Here is a 20,584-nt window from a genome sequence, read left to right as displayed (position 1 = left end):
ATTTCTTGAGGAAGTAGAAGTGTCTTGTTTATGAATTACCAAGAAAAAAATTTTAAACTAATCTTTTCTTTTTCTTCCCTTTAAGTCCTCGCCATTGTGCATGGCTGGTGTGCATGCAGGAGTAGTGTCAAACATTTTGGGTGGCCAAATCAGTGTTGTTATTAGTAAAGGTATCCCATACTATGAAAGTTCTTTGGCTAACAACATCACATCTATAGTGTAAGTATACACATGCTATTTATATATATATATGTATGTGCTATTTATAATAAGCGTGCTGGGTGGTGGGCTGGAGACTAGCTAGCTCTCAGCAATATTACTGTCAGTTGTGTTCATGAAATAACATTTAGACAATAAGCACTCACATTCGTGTGTGCTTGATGTCTGATTACTTTGAAGAGTACAGGCAGTGTTACACTATCTTAGCTTGTTCTTCTTCAAAAAGGTAGTCATTTGGAAGAGTGATTGATTTCTTTCTAAGTGTTGAAGAAGTCTGAGTAAGAGTCTAGAACTTTGTTGCCAAATCCTTATTTTATTTCAAAGATCAGAAGACATGACTGCTTTGTTCCTTATAGCCCTGTGACCCAAGGTGGATTGAGGATAATTGCAATACTTTGAATATAAATTAAAAGTTCACATAAAGCATTATAAATATTATTATGAATCTTCCTCTCATTCCAAGAGAATATTTTGAGAATATATATTCATGGTATCTACAGTGTTCTACTATTTTACAAAACATAGACCAGGCATCAAAAGCAGAAGTTGAAACATTAAATAGCAGTATTAGCAATCTGTTTTCATAAATCTTGATATGCTCAATCCTGCAGACAATGCTAAGCCTTATTGAAACCAGCTTCTCTTCAGAGGTCCTAGGCCAGTTTACATTCAGAAGACCAGAGAATGATCTGTATCCAGGACAGTATACAGCAGGAGTCAGTAAACTTATTCTGTAAAGATCCAGCTAGTAAATATCTTGGGCTTTACAGGCCACATGTCTCTGTTGCTTATTCTTTTTTTGTTTGTTTGTTTGTGTTATTGCCAACTCTTTACCATGTAAAAACCATTCTGAGCTCATTGGCCATACAAAACAGGCCATGCATGGACTGTCATTTGTTCCTGGTGTCTTTTTGGTTTCTTCTAGATGATATTGTTTTGATTCTTTCATTCCTCTTTCTGTTTTACTTGTAGAAAGAATTTTTTTCTATGTGAATTCTTTCTTTCATACATTTAAAAAAACTGGGTAGGTTCTATCCTCTTATAACAGTTTGAATGTTGTGCTAAAGGCAGGAGTGTACACTGATGATCTGAATTCTCCAAGTTCCTTGGAGTCGTTTGACCTGCTACCTGGTGCACTATCCACTTGTCCTGCCCCTCCATGCTCATCAACTCACCCGTTCTGCCCATCACTTTGAAATCCAATGTCACATTTCATTCCAGTACTGAAACTTGTTCTTAGACGTGTTGATTTCCTCTAAAAAAATGCAATTTCTCTATTAATAGCCAGCTTTTCTTCTGTTTACCCCAGGAAACTTGAGCTTCATTTTCTGAGAATTATACCTTTAGTGTACTTTCACCAAAAGCAGCTGCCACAGAAGAATTTTAAGAATCGATTTATTTAATGAAATAAAATAGTGAGAGATTGATAATAAACAATAAACAAATTATGAAAAAGACATAAGTACATATTAAAGGTTCCATGGACACATTTGCACAATCATATATGAAACTGGGAACTTGTACAAAAAATTGTTTATGCTGATTTCAGCAGTCTCACTGCTTAGAAGTGAGACTTTTATCTAGGAGCAACATCAGTTGTCTAATTTGTAGTCACGGAATCTTCTTATTTTTTAAACAGTGTGTGTGGCGGGGGTGGAAATCCAAATCAAAAGAAAAACTTTCACTAAGATAAATATAAAAAGTCATATTATGTGAATATCACCAAAAAACCTCTCTCTCTTTCAGGGGACACTTATCTACAAGTCTTTTTACATTTAAGACAAGTGGTAAGACTTTCATGGACTTTTTAACTTTATTTTTTATATAATAGCTAGTACTTTTTAAACACTATGTCAGACACGGTGTCAGTTGCTGGTTTTTTGTACTTTCTTATGTAGTTGTCATAACAACACTATGAGGTAAGATAGGCACCCAATAATATTATGAATAAAATAAATTGAAGGTTTTTTATTAATAGAGAAATGATTATGTAACCAAGGAAGCTTCCTTAGAAAAATGACTTTTGAACTTGTCTGAAGAAGTAATTAATCTATTCAACCAGAAAATATTTAGTGAGTGCCGCCGTTTATGTGCCAGGCACTGTTCTAGTGGTACGTGAGTGAGTAAAATAATCAAACTCCTGCCTTCCTGGAGCTTATATGCTAGTAGTGAGAGATTGACAATAAGTGATGAATAAATAAATCATTGTTTATAATGTAGTGTTTATGATAAAAGATACAGAAAAATAAGGTGAGGAAGGAGGACAAGAATGCAGGAGGGCTGGTTTGAAGTTTTAAGTAGGGTCAGGGAAGGCCTCATTGAGAATGTGACATAGGACAGAAAACCTGAAGGAGGTAAAGGAATGAGTTGCCCACTTACCTGAGGAGGGTGTCCCAGTGAGAGGGTGGTCTATCTCCATTAAGCTGACAGTTACTGCTTGTGAGTGAGTATGCTTGTAGGTTTCCTAATGATACACAAAGACATGCCCGAGAAACACTTGCCTAGTTTTGAGATTTCTCGGTTACAGTATATTATTAGCATAGTGTATGTTAATTAAAGGTACTTTAGGAAGTTTGCAGTGAGCAGGTCTGTATAGGTTTTAAATTTATATCTGGAAACCAAATTACTCTCTTCTTTGTTTCAGGTTGTTATGGAACCCTGGGAATGGAATCTGGTGTGATTGCCGATCCTCAGATAACAGCATCATCTGTGCTGGAGTGGACTGACCACACAGGGCAGGAGAACAGTTGGAAACCTGAAAAAGCTAGACTGAAAAAACCTGGACCTCCTTGGGCTGCTTTTGCCACTGATGAATATCAGTGGTTACAAATAGATCTGAATAAAGAAAAGAAGATAACAGGTTAAGAGAGAATTTTCTGGAACAATTTATAATTCTGCTTTTATTGGGAAAACTGGTGCCATCTAAGATTTTCAGAAAAAATTAGGTCACTAAAAGTTTATTAAGTTTTCTTCACTGGTGTTAATATTACTGGAGATGTTTTATAAAACGTGACAGAGAAGAGGAGTTGGTTGGTATTTAATTCTTAATAGCTTTTTGTAGAGACAGGGTCTCACTGTGTGGCCCAGACTGGTCTTGAACTCCTGACCTCAAGCTATCCTTTTGCCTCCCAAAGTGCTGGGATTACAGGCATGAGCTGCTGTGCCCAGCCCCAGGAAGTCATTCTTACTCAGTACTTGAAATGTACTTTACAATGATATGAACACAAGCTGCCAAAATAGAATAGTTTTTTTCCCTTATGTGTACCCATAATTTTTCCTATCTCTACAAGGGAACAAAGCCAAGGATTTACTGTTATGATGAAAACTTGCACTTAGATATGGAAATGAGCCATAGGCAGAAATGTTTGAACGGCACATATCAGGTGTTTATGCTTTGATGCTGAACCAGCTTTGGGAGTCAGACTAATTCCATTAGTGCACTCATGAAAGTAACTCTTCATTCTCCAGGCATCGTAACCACTGGATCCACCATGGTAGAGCACAATTACTATGTATCTGCCTACAAAATTCTGTACAGTGACGATGGGCAGAAATGGACAGTGTACAGAGAGCCTGGTGTGGAACAGGATAAGGTAAAATGAATGAATACCAACGTATTTTTAAAAACATGTTTTAAAGTGGCCTTTATCAAAAATCATAGAAGTTAAATATCATTTTGTCTTGTACTGCCCTCTTCTGGTTATTTTAGGTAGTGTTAGTTATACTCTTTATGGTTAGAAAATTCTCAGTGGTTCTAGGTCCCTTTTGGTGATTTTAAGGGTGAGTACTTTCCTGACTTTTGTCACTGTATTTTTAACTGAATTATTTAGGACACTTTAATAAGAAAGTCAAAAATGGAACTTGTAATTTCTTATCTTTATAAAGCTTTTCTTGTCAGTTCACCAGGTGATGAAGAGCCTTTGTTCCCAGATTTCTACTCTATAGGCAATAGTTACAAAAGACCAAAAAGCTGAAGCCAAAGTACATTAAATTATAGGATGTTATGGACTTGGAAAGTCTTTTAAGATCATCTTACCGACTTTCTTCTTAGAAAACTTCTGCTTTTTTCCTACCTGAAGAATTTTTTTAACTCCTAATGGTAATTATGAAATCTTTTTTTTGTTAGCAAAAAAGTTATAAAGATGCTGGAATGAGCCATAGGAGATGGTAAGGGGTGGAGAGTAGGCAGAGGTGGATCTCATCCAGAATTTATCCTTGTGATCTACCACAAAGATCTTTATTTTTTTATTTTTTTTTATTTTTTGAGACAGAGTCTCGCTCTGTTGCCCGAGCTAGAGTGAGTGCTGTGGCGTCAGCCTAGCTCACAGCAACCTCAAACTCCTGGGCTCAAGCGATCCTCCTGCCTCAGCCTCCCGAGTAGCTGGGACTACAGGCATGTGCCACTATGCCTGGCTAATTTTTTCTATATATATTTTTAATTGGCCAAATAATTTCTTTCTATTTTTAGTGGAGACGGGGGTCTCGCTCTTGCTCAGGCTGATCTCGAACTCCTGACCTCGAGTGATCCACCCGCCTCGGCCTCCCAAAGTGCTAGGATTACAGGCGTGAGCCACCGCGCCCGGCCCCACAAAGATCTTTAAATGGAGGAGTCCTATTCCCAAGGAAGATCCGATGCCGCCCATCTAGAACTAAAACTATGAGCACATTTTTCCAATTAGATTTCTCTTTGTGTTGGTTTCAATTACATATTTTCGGTTTTTCTCTCTTGTGTGATTTGCTGCTATATCTCCAATTACTACTTTGCTCATCCCTCTGTTCAAAAATCTCCAGGGATTCCCTGTTATCTTTCATATGGATCTGAACTCTTCAGCTATTTCAAGACTTTTGTCTTTTCTCCTACTTGATATCGCATGAACTTCATCTTTGGTGACCTTCTTTCCATTGAAGCAAATAATACTGTCTCCGTACCTATCTTCTGCTTAATGCCTTCAAACTTCAAACTATACAAATAGATATGGATGTGCTACTCCTAGTAGTTTAATAGTACTTATTAAACTTGTGGAAATATAGTTAAATTGTTGAAATTTTAGGAATTTTTTCATGCTTATATTGTAAAAACCTCTAACAAAATGGAATTATATTTCTGAAAGACTTTTTTGCCTTCATTTTTGAAAGACAATTTTACTGGGTGTAGAATTCTAGGTTGACCTTATGTCTTTTTTCCCTGTGGCTGCATTTAAGGTTTTCTTTTTATCATTTGCTTTAAGCAGTTTGATTATGATGTGGCTTTGTGTAATTTTCTTCATGTGTTTTCTGCTTGGGATTCTTTGAGCTTTTTGGCTCTGTAGTTTTTTATTTACCTCAAATTTAGAAAACTGTAGTTTATTTTTTATTCAAATATTTCCTTTTCCCAATTCTAAGTTCATGAATGTTATGACCCTTGAAGATGTCTCACAATTCACTGAGGCTCTGTTCATATTTTTTCAATCCTTTCCTCTTTTTTAATTTGGAAAATTTCTTTTGTTTTCAAGTTCACTAATATTTTCTTCTGTAGTGTCTAATCTGCTAATAATCTCATTCGATGTATTTTTATCTCTGATGTTGTATTTTTCACCTTTGTATTTTTAGTTTGGGAGCTGGGGGCTTTAAAATTTCTTCCATGTCTCTTCTTTACATGCTCATACTTTTCTTGATCTATGAAACATACGGATTTCATAATAACTCTTCTAATGTCATTAGCTACTGATTTTATCATATTTGTCATATCTGGGTCTTTTTATGTTGATTGATATGGATCATATTTTATATGCCTGGTGATTTTTTTGTTGGATACCAGACATTGTGAACTTTACATTATTTGTTGCTGGATTTTTTATTATTATTACTCCCTTAAATATTTTTGAGCTTTATTCTGGATGCAGTTAAGCTACTTGGAAACAACTGGATCTTGTCAAGTCTTGCTTTTAAGCTTTGTTAGACTGGTCCTGAGCAGCCTTTATTTCTCTAATTTTCCGCACCACTGAGACAATACTGTTGTAAGTACTCAACACAGTGTCTTAGGTTTTTCCATTCTCTCTTTTGGCAGTGTAAGGTATTCAAGAGTATTCCCTGACCTGTGTGGCTCTGAGAATTGTTCTGTTGGCTCCTTCCCCTGGTTCTTTTACCGGTCATAGGTCATTTCTTTACATGCAGCTGAAGATTCCAGGGAAAACCCCTTACAGATCCTAGAAGAATCTCTCTCTCTCTCTCTCTCTCTCTCTCTCCATTTATTTATTTAACATATATACATTTCTCCCCTCTATCTTTGTAGTTCTCTTCTCTCCTAAACTCTGCCCATCCAGTTCTAGCTGTCTTGCTGGTCTCTCTGTGTCCAAGCTCTGTCTCCTCAATTCAGTGAGGCCACCAGCCTCTGCGGGGGATCTCTCTCCCTGTGCTGTGGCCTGGAAACTTGCCCCAGACGGTACTGGGGCAATAGCAGGGCTCCCCTCATTTGTTTCCCTTCTTTCAGTGACTATTGCCCTGTGCTGCTTGTTGTCCTGGATATATTTTATCCAGTTTTTCAGATGTTTAAGGCTGAAGGGTAAGTCTAGTACCTGTTACTCTATTACGGCTGGAAGTGGAAGTCCTCACATTAAATTATATAAAATAATAATCTTTTCCCTCACATCTGTCCATGTGCTCCCTTATCTTCCCCAACTCAAGGGTCATTGGTGTATTCATTTTTATACCTTTTCTAAGCTTATATACGTGCATGAGCACATAAAGATGGCAATTTGGTTATTTTCAGAAAATGAAATTTGTATATATACACGTATACACACACACATATATTTTTTTTCATAATATATTACTTTCTAATATTATGCATTTTTGGTTTTTTTTAGATATGGAGTCTTAATCTGTCACCTAGGCTGAAGTGCAGTGGTGTGATCATAGCTCACTGTAACTTCCTGGGCTCAAGCAATTCTCCTCCCTCAGCCTCCCAAGTAGCTGGGACTATAGGCACATGCCACCACATCCAGCTAATTTTTTAAAAAATTCTTTGTACAGATAGGGTCTTGCTATGTTGCCCAGGCTGGTCTGGAACTCCTGGCATCAAGCGGTCCTCCCACCTCCGCCTCCCAAAGTGCTGGGATTACAGGCATGAGCCACTGCACCAGGCCTATTACGCCATATTTATGTGTGGTAACATACAACAAAATTTAAGTTTCTTGAGGGTGGGGGCTTTAACTTCCATTTCCATTTTATCCTCATGGCACCTAGCAAACCTTTCTTTACACAGAGATTCTCAATAAATGTTCGTAAGTTGACTATAGCAAATCTTTTTTAATAAAGATTTTAATAAAGATTTTAATAAAATCTTTTTCTTTTAAGTTTTTTATAAAATGAGACAATAGTTTTTATAAAATGAGACAATAGTTTTTATGTCCTAAAATGATGTTTCGTTATTATTCCTTTTCCACTAATATAATAAGACTGCAAATAATTGCCTTCATTTTATTTCACTGTAATATCTGAGGAAATCATGGAAGCTTACTAGTATGGAGATTATTGTAACTTCAAAACAAACCTTTTAGAAAAGTGAAGGATATTAAAATATCTTTAGAGGTTTATATGCCATGTGAGTCAGCCAAGAGGAATTTGCCACAATATTTGGAAATAACTTGATTGAGAAATTAAACATTTACTTTACTCTCACCTTAGCTGATAAAAAAACAAATCATTTTGATTTTAGCTGAGTGTCTACTTATTAATGGTATTTAGAAACTACCTAGCTAATTTGACCTACGGAAAAAGCAGGGCTCTTTTTATCTTGTCGGAGCCCTATATTTAGTCAGAAGACCCAGGTTCAAGGCACTGCCCTGTCATTCACTAGCTATGTAATCCACTTACGTTCTCTGAGTCACCATCTTCCGTGCCCTGCCAATTATATAGGTTGTCGTAAGGAGCATCTTAGTTAATTACATGAAAATGCTTTATAAGTAATTCAGAGCTGTTTCAGTATAAGGTACTGTCATAATTTGCTTGAAATAGCTGAGGGAATGAGAATGACTTAAAATAATATTTTTACCTAAGGCTTGTTAAGCATTAAGTATTATATAAAATATAATAGATTTGTTGCTATTTATTATGATCATTAAATTAGGCACACAACAGTGTTTTCAAAGTCACTTTTCTGGTTCAGATTAACAAGGAATGAAAACTAATATGGGAACTGTCTTTACACAGTTTATCCAGTAGGTGGAAGTCTGTATCTGTGATATGTTCCCTAGTATAATGCTCACTTTCAGCCTATTTATTGAGAGAAAAATTATGAAAAGTATATGAGCAAAGCATTTCCTCCAAGACTTCATATGATCAATTCTGTTTTACTTTAAAAATAAAATTAGTAGATTTAAATAGTTGGTAATTCCACAGGACTAAAGTTACTAATTTATTAATACAAATAAACTCTCACTGGATTTGAAACCCTTTTCTTAAATTGCTAAGTTAGCCCTCTTGTTAAATTCTTAAATCATTTTAAAATTATTTTTATATTAAATATTTTCCTTTTATAAATTTTGATGAAGAATGTACAGTTTCTTAATAGATTTTCCAAATTATGATTAAATTATTTTCTTAGAAATTCTTATTGTCATGCTTTGCAGATGTCATTTAAGGCTGAGAGGAAAAAACAAAAACATGGAACAGTGTAACCCTGACCTCTGTTGATTTAAAGTACCGATTTTTTGTTGTTTTTTAAAGATATTTCAAGGAAACAAAGATTATCACCAGGATGTGCGTAATAACTTTTTGCCACCAATTATCGCACGTTTTATTAGAGTGAACCCTACTCAATGGCAGCAGAAAATTGCCATGAAAGTGGAGCTGCTTGGATGTCAGTTTATTCCTAAAGGTAAAGAGACAGTGGGTTTAGGTCATGTTATTTTCACTGGATTGTTAATTGAAAATGGTTTTGCTGTTATGAGTGTTTTTATATATAAACTCTAATTACAATATTTTCTTAAAGGGATTTTTAAAAATAAATAGTTACCCTATTATAATAAAAAGATACATATCAGAATAGTTTCCAAAATTACAAGTAGAAAAAGAAATAAAATAGTTCATTAGATAATATAATAAGATCACTTACCAAATTTAGTCTTAGTTAATAATTTTAAATCAGGTCTCATGTACTATGGTATTTGTGTAACATAAACACTGAAGATTATAACAATAAATTAAAAGTGGGAATAATTTCCCTCAATAATATATAATATTTTAATATATTGTTGACTGCTGTATCCCCAAAAACTATCCCAGTGCCTGACACATAGTTAGCCCTTCCTAAATATTTATTAAATGAATTGAACAAGTAGTATATCAAATTGTGATGACTCCTTTATAGCTTTGGAGTTCAACATCATTCTCCTCCCCCATTATTCTCCTTCCTAAGAAGATTATTTTCAGATGATTTAATTATTTAAAAATGGAAATCTTGATATATTTGTGCATCTAATATAGAGTATAATATTTATCCTTCTAATATATTTCCCTCTGAGATTGAAAATTACTTGGCAGAATTAAATACTTACTTTTAACCATTTCTCAAGGTCGTCCTCCAAAACTTACTCCACCTCCACCTCCTCGGAACACCAATGACCTCAAAAACACTACAGCTCCTCCAAAAATAGCCAAAGGTATGCCTGCTTTTAATGTGAGAATTTGATATTCCCTGGATTTCTGGTATAACTTTTCATAAATATATTAAGAGCATTATAAAATAACTATCTTAAGTTGGTGTAGATAAAAAAAATTAAGAGTTTTTTAAACTTTTTTCAAGGTCGTGCCCCCAAATTTACTCAACCACTACAGCCTCGCAGTAGAAATGAATTTCCTGCACAGACAGAGCAAACGACTGCTTCTCCTGATATTAAAAACACTACCGTAACTCCAAACGTAACCAAAGGTATGCGAACGTGAAAATGAACACCTATTACATAGTGGTGTTTTGTCTTTAACTAAAGTTTTCATGGGCATTTCCAGCTTAAACCCTCAGTTTCTTTTCCTCCAACTATATTTTTTAAGTATAGCAAAAAAAAATTGATTTCCTTCCTTAGGAAAAACACTGCTGTATTGATCTAAGTTCTATTCTCTGGTGCTCTGTAGAATTGTTCTTTAAATATTAGAGATGGCTACTATGTTGTGGGCCTCCTCTTGTGACTTTTTTTTTTTTTTTTTTTTTCCCTTATGGCCAAACACATTGAGTCTCAGGCTTAGAAATACAGTATTTCTAGAGATTTTTAGAAATAACTGAAATCATAGCAGGAAACAAATTTTTTTCTTCTGGCAATATGTTAATTTGCTGGAGAGGGAACTTGATGGCAAAAGGAAAAACAAAAACAGAACTTGTGGCGGAAGCTAATACTTTTGAAGAAAATACTCTGAGTTAACATATTAAAAAAGAAATTTAGTCTGTGTTTTTAAATGTATACAGTTATAATTTTCTCAGATTATTAGTATAAATGTATTAGAATTTACTTTCAAATTTTATCAGTGATAAATAAGGTGTTAAATATATATAATATTGCAGTTAAAATACAAAAAGGTAGTAGTTTCACTAGTTGAAAAAATTTCAGTTGAATTAAAAAGAAGTGTCAGTGTCAGAGGAAGTGTGAGTGCAGATAAAAAGCATACTCATTTTCAGGAAAGTGCAGAGATAAGGAAGCAGGTCAGACAGAGTAACTTGTCTACAGAGAACTTTAATCATTCTCTTTTTTGTGAAAATTTGTCTGAATTCAGATAACTTTCTCCAGCTTTCCACATGGTCAGTTTCTTTCCCATATTCTAAGGTATTTCCGCAAAGACCAGTTTCTTTCCCCTGCTGGAAGTAAAGCTAGAGAGCAGCAAGGGTCTCAGAGGCAAGAGATCTCAGCATCTCACAAAGAGCCTCTTACCAGTTGTCCAAACACTTGTCTTTAGGCAGAATTCCAGACCACATGCCTGGCTGGAAGACCAGTCAACTAAAAGTATTGCTTATCTTAAAATCTGATTATAGAATCTCAAAATTTCAAGGCTAAAAGTGTCCTTAGAACTTTTGGATCCCTATTAGCTTAAAAAGCATAACAAAGAATGGGCTGGTCTTCTCAATTGAAGACATCCTGTCTTCTTTTCTTTGGGATGATAGCATATAGACATTATTTTTTTAACCTAAGCAGATGTTTTAAAGCCTCTGATTAAATCACACTGCATCCATCTAAGCCTGATTATTCTCCTCATTTTCACAAATTTTAAGGGAAAAGCACATTTACTTTTCCGAATTCTGAGTGCTTTCTAACATGAGTCATAATTTCTGTTGTGTGCTCTTTCCCTCCTGCATTTTTATACCCAGGCTCAGAGTGATTTCATGGAGAAAAGCACATCATAGTCAGATTCGTTTCTCTGTAGCTTCCAGATCATCCCTCAGTGGGGCCCTTGTGACCTTTCTGAATGTCCCTAGTGATCTCTTCTGTCTGTTCTCAATAGTAGCATTTTTCAACACTCCATATTTTCCAAACCTTTGACCCAAATATCTTCACTTGCTCTCAGTTACCTCTCCAACTTTGCAAAGAAAGTAGAAACCATTGGAAGGTGCCCACAAATTTACCTGTATCCTCTGTTCACTGCAGTGAAAATGGGGCTTCCTTATGCTGCCCAAGGCTAATCACTTCACCTGTGCCTTGGTCCCCCGGTCTCTTGACTTCTCAGAGACCTGATGTTGTTGATTATCCTCTCCCCGTCTTCCGTCATCAGCCTCTTTCTTTTGGATACACTTGTAAGGAGTAAAGAAGATGCTGCAGGTTAGGCTCATCGCAGCATCTGATTCTTAGCCCCCAGTAAACATCAGCAGTTGCTGCTGTGGTCATCCTTCTGGCCGGTAGGCGGTTGAGGGATGAAGAAGAAACTAATATCCCAAATGACTTCAGGCAGACCATTTTCTATATCTGAGCCCAGGATTCCTTATCTGCGGAGTGAGATTAGGGAATTAAATGATCCCTAAATCCCTGCGAGCTGGCATTGTGTCGGTTTCAGACCTGTTAATACACGTTTTCAGTCAGCTTTCTGTGCTTAACACCACATTGTTACCTTCCCATATCTGTAAATATTTTGCCATTATGTTGCAACATCATCTTCAATTGCTGAATTATATTCTACTGGAAGGAGGATACCATGATTTATTTATTCCATGATTTTGGGGTATTTGGATTATTTACAATTTCTCACTCTTAACGCAGAAATAGGAGTAAATATCTTTGAAGATGCACTTCTAATGTCTTAATTTTCCTAAGAATAAATTCTAGATATGGAATTTCCATTAATATGTTTTTATACATACTGCCCCAAAATGTCAATCAGAAATATACTATCAATTTATATTTTCATAAAAAAAAGCTTTTTAGGCATCCTCTTCAACAGTTGTTCTTTTAAATATTTGCCAATTTGATAAGCAAAAATGGTATCTTGTTCTTGTTTTAACGTACATTTCTTTGATTACTAATGAGGCAAACATATGTAATGGTTACTTGTATTTTTTAATGTATTGCTAGTTCCTCTCCACTGATTTTTCTGTTATATTATTAGGTTTTGACTTGTAAAGTCCTATACTCTGTTATAGGAGTATATATTAGTCCTTTATCACGTATGCAGAAAATTTATTTTCTCATTTTATTATTTGTCTTTTATTTTGGTGATTTAAAAACTTATGAAAATTTCAAACATATACAAAGGTGGAATGAATAGTGTAATGAGCTGTCATGTATCCATAAAAGCTTCTGCAGTTACCAGCATGTGCTTAGTCTTGATAAATGATGCTTATGGTATTTTTTGAAACAGAAAAATGTTGAATGATGATGGGGTTAAATCTTTCAATCTTTTCCCTGATGATTTCTGCCTTTGTGTTAATGTGGCTTTTTGGTTTTGTTTTTATAACTTTAGATGTAGCGCTGGCTGCAGTCCTTGTCCCTGTGCTAGTCATGGTCCTCACTACTCTCATTCTCATATTAGTGTGTGCTTGGCATTGGAGAAACAGGTTAGTATATAACTAGTTCACCTAACTGGTCCCAGGAAGGATGTATTTCAAAACTACCAAATGTGAAATAGAAACAAAATACAGAAGGTGAACTACATACAATTCCCGTTTGACAGTAAGAGTGAAAATATTTATTAGAATAAAAATTTCATGTTTCTCCTTTGTTCCCATTAAAAATGAGGAAGTTCAATTCCGCAGTCAGTTACTGAGTGCCTTTACTGTATCAAGTTCGGCATTATACACTAGGATATGTACATGAATAAGAACAATTTCTGACACATGAAACTTTGTAATATTTGCTGAATGAATGAGACATAGTTCCTTTCTCCAAAGTGTTTAGCAGGGTTGACTGACAAAAATAAGAAACTATATCTTACACTTTGATGAGTTATTTATGAAGTGCTGAGGAGAACCATGAGAATTATGTGAAGGTTTTTCTTTGGGAAGGGGGAATCCTCAAGTTTGGCATGTTTCACCTTAAAGGAGTTGGAGTTGTCTAGTTAGAGGAAGGTAGATGTCTTAGTCAATTTGGGCTGCTATAAGAAAATACCATAAACTGGGTGGTTTCTAAATAGTGGAAGTTGATTTCTTACTGTTCTGGAGGCTGCAAAGTCCAAGATCTAAGCACTGGTGGATTTGATGACTGGTGAGGGCCTGCTCTCTGGTTCATAGACAGTGCCTTCTTGCTCTGTCCTCACAGGGTGGAAGAGGCAATCAATCTCCCTCCAGGCCTCTTCTATAACAGCACTAATCCCATTCATGAAGGCTCTGCCTTCAAGACCTAATCACTTCCCAAAGGCCCCACCTCCTAATACCATCACCTTGGGATTAGGATTTCAATGTATGAATTCTGGAGAGACACAAACATTCAGACTATCATAGTAGAGAATGGCCCAGCCTGCGGAAATTGCTTGAGTGAAGGCACAGAGCTGTGGAATGGAATAGAAACAGAATAGGGAGCCATCTTATGTGGGCCTGGCATGCAGGAGTCCTGAGAGGTAACCATTGGGATGTGGTCTGGGCCTGGATCAGGATGGGTTTTCTGGGAGAGAGAAAATTTGGTTTTATTCTAGAGATGGGGAATCACTGAGTGTTAAGCACATGGGTGATATTATTAGATGATTGTAGAAAGAGAGTGGCAGGAGTTTTGAAGGGTGGGTTGAAGAGGAGCCAGGTTGAAAGAGGCAGTGAGATGAGTTAGGAAACCACTGAGGCCGGGCAAGCACATAACAACACAGTGATTCTAGGGAAGGGAGAAGAGATAGAGGGGAGAGTCTCCCAGTGGCATTGACAGGATGATGACAAGTGGTCTGAGGAAGAAGGAGGGATCCAGGGTGATCTGAGGTTACTGATTTGCACAGTTAGACCAGTAGAGATGTCATGAGTTGAGATAATGGAGCAGGAGGGACAGGTTTGGTGGAGAAGGAGAATAATTTCATTTGTTCAGACATTCAACAAATATTTGAGAACTTGGCTCCTACCCTGCGCCAAGTATTGAGCCATGTGCCAGGAGCCCTGGAATGAATCCCAAAGCTTACAGATCAGGAGAGTGACTACAGGATGTGAGCCACGGGAGCATCCCAGATTCTTGGTGTTGGGAAGGCTGTCTGAGTAGACCCCAATGAGTTAGTATGAGGGCAATGGGGAGAAGAGAAGGGGTCGGGCTTTGGGAAAAGTCCAGAAAGGACAGCGTATGAGGCATTCAGTGAACTGAGTGACAACAACAGTATTGAATAGGCCTCCAGCAGAAATAGCTAATTTTTATAGAAAATTAAACGCTGATTGTAGGCATTATTCTAAATGTTTTAGGTATTGTTCTAAATTTTTATTCTAAATACATGTATTAACTATTTAATCCTCACAACAGCCTATGAAACAAGTAGTGTAATAAACCCTATTTTACAGAAAGAGGAAGTGAGGCATAGCATAATTAACTTGGCCAAGATCACCTGGTGAGTACATGGCAGAGTGGGGCTTCAGACCAGGTTTCAGGGCTCGTGCTCTTATCCACTGCTGTCTCTGAATGTGTAATAAACCAACAAAGTATAACCTACTATGGTTGAAGCACAGGTGTGAGGATGAGGACTGGGAAGTAGAGCTGTTGAGAGGGGCAAGAGTCAGGCCTGAGGTCAGTCTGGGATAGTGTGGAAAGGGTTACTACTAAGAATGGAGTTGAAATTGCTCATAAGTGGCTTCATGACAAGGAGTAAAGGAGCAGATGCCATTAAGGGACTATGGAAAATAGGAGGAGACTAATAAAAAACAGCCGCAACTTATTGAATCCTTCGCCCATGGCAAGCCCTGTATGTGTAATGATTAAGGAACCCAAAGCTTTGCTACTTGAGATTAAGTATATAAAATCCTTTATAGTGTAATCCTTGGCTATAATACACAATTAAATTTGTTGTTCTAGCCATATAGGGCATCTAACTTCCGTTTAGAAAAGATTATTGATTTTTTTAAAAATTTTTTATCTTTTTAGAGAAAGGATCTTGCTCTGTTGCTCAGGCTTGAGTGTAGTGGTGTGAAGATAGCTCACTGTAACCAAACTCCTGGGCTCAAGGAATCCTCCTGCCTCAGCCTCCCAAAATGCCAGGATTACAGGCATGAGCCACTGCACCTGCCCAATTTTTAAAATTATTTTTAGATCTTATGACAATTACAAGAACCAGCATATTTTATTATTTCTTTTCCATTCAAGATTTTGATTAGCACTTTCAACACTGACCAATCTCTTCCTCAAATTTTATATTATACTATTACTTTGAAATAATGAAATAATATAAATACAGCCAGCTTTAACATGAGGAAGCTACTAATATCATAATGAAAACATAGTCTTATACTAGAGCAGAATGTTTCCTAGTAGGAAAAGCACATGGTTTGGGCTATTTACAAAAGCTACATTTGTGATCTTGAGCAAATCACATAGACATCTTGTTGTGATTGGCAGAATGATGTCTGCTTTCTCTTTCGCTTGAGAAGCACTAATTTTAGTTAAATTAGATTTACACTCTTGAATCAGAGAATGTCCTTTCATTTGCTTGGTTTTTCTTTGTAAAAGACTCTTGGCAAATAGTATTTGTAATGGGAGATTTTTCCTGGGGAGGATGAGTGAGAATTCTGAGGGGTGGGCTGGGAGAATCTTCTTCGTCGCACACATGGCTCTCACCTACCCAGAGACTGCAGTGACTCCCAGGCCTGGAGCATCATGTTCCCTTCCCTCTGCCACCTGGCACTGTCAGTGGTAGCGTTGACTTACCCTGGGGTGGTTGGAGGAATCAAGTCTGCAGTTAAGGGTATGAGACACATTAAACTTCTCTGGAACAAAGGTCTGTAGAGGAGAAGCAAGAAATTGGGAAAAAGAACAACGTAGAACAAAAAAACAAAAGTTTTTTTTTTTTTTTTCCCCTGTGAATTTTGTGAAGTGATTTTCAAAATTTGTATTTGAAACCAACAGACCTATCATGATTTGCCCATAATAACCCACATATCAGGGCTGGGTTTTTTTAATTTGTTTCAGTCTTTTTATCTACAGACTTGGCTTTTTTTATTTCCTTTATCCCTTTTGAGTAGGGAATAGGTGGGTAACAAGGTAACTATGTCAGAAGATAATTGTTTAATTTACTGAGAGCCTAGAGTTTATAAGCCTCAGCAGTGGCAACTTTGAAAGTCAGATGAAATAGAGGACTCCCTCTGGGTAGATCAGCAAGTGAAAATGTGTACTCTTGACTAATTACTAACTTTGGTCACTATTCTGCAGTTTCAGAGGTTTCGTACCAGTGAATTCACTCTACTTGCTATTTTTCTATATTTTTCCAGAAAGAAGAAAACTGAAGGCACCTATGACTTACCTTACTGGGACCGGGCAGGTAAGTCAGCGTGGTCTTTGCATCGCTTTTCCAGCAGAGGGACAGGTGGCAGCAGTGAAAGAGGAAAGTTGTCCTCAGGGCCATGGGAACTCCCCAACAGTGTTAGAGAAGTGGCATTGCTCTTCTGTTCTCACCATTTTTACCCTTCTCTAAAACCTCTTCCAGTTAATCAGTAATGAAATAGTACAATAACAACACATGCTCTGTTCTTTTTCTTCTGGAAAATTTGGTTTGTCCCACGTATCTATTTCTCTTGAGGGGACCAGCTTTCCGTGTGGCCTGTGTGAACACTGAGCAAGAATCCAAGGGTTATGGCCCCAGTGACTGTGTGTGTGTCCTCTGCCGTGGTTACTTACCAAGTGAGGTCTAGCACTTTAGGAATCCATGAAGCCTGCCATGCTGAGTTGTCATCTTCTGAATTGCTGCAAGTGACACCAGAGGCCCCTCACTGGTCTCCCACTTCCCAGTCTCACTACTGGAGGGACTCAGGAGCCAGGAGCCATCCCTGCTGTGACCAGGGCAGAAAAGGGCAGTGGTGGGGACATATCATAGTGTTGCTAGTGCCCCAAGGTAGATCTTGGAAAGTATTTTTTGAGAAAAACTTACTAAAAACCACCCCAACAAGAGACACTATGTCTGACTGCGCTGTAATAGCAGTGATTTGCTTCTGAATGTTTTTGATAGAAATTTCTACCATGTTCTGCTTTGCACTGGATATTCTTCTATCAAAGCAGAACATAAGCTTGAATATAAAGTCTAGTTTGTAGAGGTATTTGTTGTAGAAATGGCTTAAATGCAACAGGGTTTGTCCCTTGATATTATCATTTGAGACATTTTTATTTAATGGTCTCTTTGGCTTACAATCACAATGAAGGTTGGTGGAAAGGAATGAAGCAGTTTCTCCCAGCCAAATCAGTGGAACATGAGGAAACCCCGGTTCGCTACAGCAGTAGTGAAGTTAATCACTTGAGTCCAAGAGAAGTCACTACAGTGTTGCAAACTGACTCTGCAGGTAACTGTGTTGCAGCCTTAGGTTACCAAGTAGAGAAAGAAATTGCTTCTAAAGTGCTTTGGAGTTTACAGTATCTTTGATCTTTTTCATATGTAAGAGATGACCTATTTTCTAAAGGTGAAATGAACCACTTTTTATAAAAGATGACCTTGAAGGCCAGGGGCGGTGGCTCACACCTGTAGTCCTAGCACTTTGGGAGACCAAGATGGGAGGAACGCAGAACACTTGAGGCCAGGAGTTTGAGACCAGCCTGAACAAGAATGAGACCCCGTCTCTACAAAAAATAGAAAAATTAGCCAGGCATGGTGATGCATGCGTATAGTCTCAGCTACTCCGGAGGCTGAGGCAGGAGAATTGCTCGAGCCCAGGAATTTGAGGTTGCCATGAGCTATGATGATGCCACTGCACTCTAGCCTGAGCAACAAAGTGAGACCTGTCTCAAAAAAAAAAAAAAAAAAAAAAAAAAAAAGATGACCTTGAGAGTGTCACTTCTGTGTCTCAGATGTTCTGTGCATAAAATTGAGACATTCATTTCTAAAGACACTGGGCATTTTGTGTGTTAACTGGCGTTTTGTTTGTTTTGGTTTGGGGGGGGCAGGGGTGTGAAAAGGAGAGCAGGAAAGGCATTAAGCTTATGGTATTTATCCTGTTAACCTAGTACATATTCATTTTAAACATTTCCTAATATTTGAAAAAGAAAATCTCCGAATTCATTTTCTAAGACTAATACTTATTCCAACAATTAAATATTTCTTTTCTTATGAAATACTGCCTGTAAATCTAAAGAACATGTACAAACACTCTTTTTGTAAAATTACATGAATAGGCTTTCTGGCATATCAACTTACTACTATGAGATACTACTGATAACATCTTTAATATTTTTGAAATTGGTTCTTACAAGTGGGAAATCCATAGATAGGTGTTGATCGCAACAAAGTACCACAAAGAAGTGCTAGCTTTTAGTGTGATCTGCAGCTGCCACCCTATATTATAGTCCTTGTGTTAGTAAGATAACTGTCCTTTGTGTTTTGTGATATCCACAGAGTATGCACAGCCACTTGTGGGAGGAATTGTTGGTACACTTCATCAAAGATCCACCTTTAAACCAGAAGAAGGAAAAGAAGCAGGCTATGCGGACCTAGATCCTTACAACTCACCGGTGCAGGAAGTTTATCATGCCTACGCTGAACCACTCCCAATTACTGGGCCCGAGTATGCTACCCCAATCGTCATGGACATGTCAGGGCACCCCACAGCCTCAGTTGGTCTGCCCTCCACGTCCACTTTCAAAGCCACAGGGAACCAGCCTCCCCCTTTGATGGGAACTTACAATACGCTTCTCTCCAGGACTGACAGCTGCTCCTCAGCCCAGGCCCAGTATGATACCCCGAAAGGTGGGAAGCCAGGTCCAGCTGCCCCAGACGAGTTGGTGTACCAGGTGCCACAGAGCACACAGGAAGTGTCAGGAGCAGGAAGGGATGGGGAATGTGATATTTTTAAATAAATCCTTTGAAGGTGATGCTGCTTTTTACAAAGCATCGTTTTAAAGCACATGGCCTTTTTTTTTTTATTAGTGGTAGTAATATATAGAATGTATTACATATCTGTCACTGAAGTGGTTGGGGAAAATGTGGTGACCGAGGTACAGGAAACTACTAATCTTGCCATCTTGCTTTAAAGGTGTTAGTTACTGTGGCACAGTTACTGCTTGCCTGTTAAATTTTGAACATCCTGTTTGTTACTACTGTAAAACACTATTTTTAATACAGAAAAAAGTTCCCTATAATGCACTTCAAGGAAATTAAAAATCACTGAAAGTATTTATTACCAATGCTGCAGGTACATTAATGAACTCAAGAGATGGCTCTCTCAGCCTGACTGGCAATAACGCATGGTACTGTTTTTGAAATATCTAATGGCTTGAAATTTTATTGTCTTTGTGAAAGGTGGGTACTATCATGATTTCTTCCGTTTCTACTCCTATATTTCTTTCTGGATTTTTAAAATAAGTGTTGTAAGCACTAATTATAAAGCAAATTTTGATTACAGCCATATACACTTATCCATCTTTCCTTAGGGAGATTTATAGCTGGGAAACTCTGACTTGTAATGAGCAGGGTGATTGATTTGTCACTTCTTGACACTTTTAAGAGCTTTAACACTTCAGGGTACTTGACCTGGCCTCATCTCTGTCTGTTTTGCCCCAGGCCCTTGGTGGCTTATCCTATTCTTGTGTTTATAAAATGTTTGTTTAGAGTTTTTCTCCATAGGTGATGATTGCTCTATGAGTGTCATGAATTCAGATCCTCTGATATCCTTATGGATACTCCTCCATGTGGAAACAGGAACAACTTTACAATTGGCAAAGCTTTAATGGAGTTTGCCCCCATCCCGACTTTATTTGCAATGGGAGTTTTCCCAGGAGAGTTGTGACAAGTTGAGGGCTTCGAAGTGAATGCTGTAAACATG

The 20,584-nt window shown here is 37.3% G+C and overlaps 1 protein-coding gene across 1 annotated transcript in view; it reads left to right on the top strand.

The window, feature by feature from the left end:
- Positions 1-19,633, top strand: part of DCBLD2 (discoidin, CUB and LCCL domain containing 2) — an 81,010-nt gene extending 61,377 nt beyond the window's left edge. The window contains exons 6-16 of the mRNA XM_069472528.1: positions 86-219; positions 1,966-2,006; positions 2,864-3,079; positions 3,688-3,812; positions 8,926-9,076; positions 9,774-9,860; positions 10,004-10,129; positions 13,135-13,228; positions 17,051-17,100; positions 17,975-18,112; positions 19,159-19,633. Of these exons, the coding sequence (XP_069328629.1) occupies positions 86-219; positions 1,966-2,006; positions 2,864-3,079; positions 3,688-3,812; positions 8,926-9,076; positions 9,774-9,860; positions 10,004-10,129; positions 13,135-13,228; positions 17,051-17,100; positions 17,975-18,112; positions 19,159-19,619 (1,623 nt within the window). The 3' untranslated portion in view covers positions 19,620-19,633. The remainder of the gene's footprint in view (positions 1-85; positions 220-1,965; positions 2,007-2,863; positions 3,080-3,687; positions 3,813-8,925; positions 9,077-9,773; positions 9,861-10,003; positions 10,130-13,134; positions 13,229-17,050; positions 17,101-17,974; positions 18,113-19,158) is intronic.
- The last annotated feature ends 951 nt before the right edge of the window (positions 19,634-20,584 follow it).

The sequence above is a fragment of the Eulemur rufifrons genome, chromosome 7 (genome assembly GCF_041146395.1).
Source record: "Eulemur rufifrons isolate Redbay chromosome 7, OSU_ERuf_1, whole genome shotgun sequence".
Lineage (NCBI taxonomy): Eukaryota > Metazoa > Chordata > Mammalia > Primates > Lemuridae > Eulemur > Eulemur rufifrons.
Note: the sequence above shows the minus strand (reverse complement) of the source record. Positions and strands in the feature narration are given on the sequence as shown.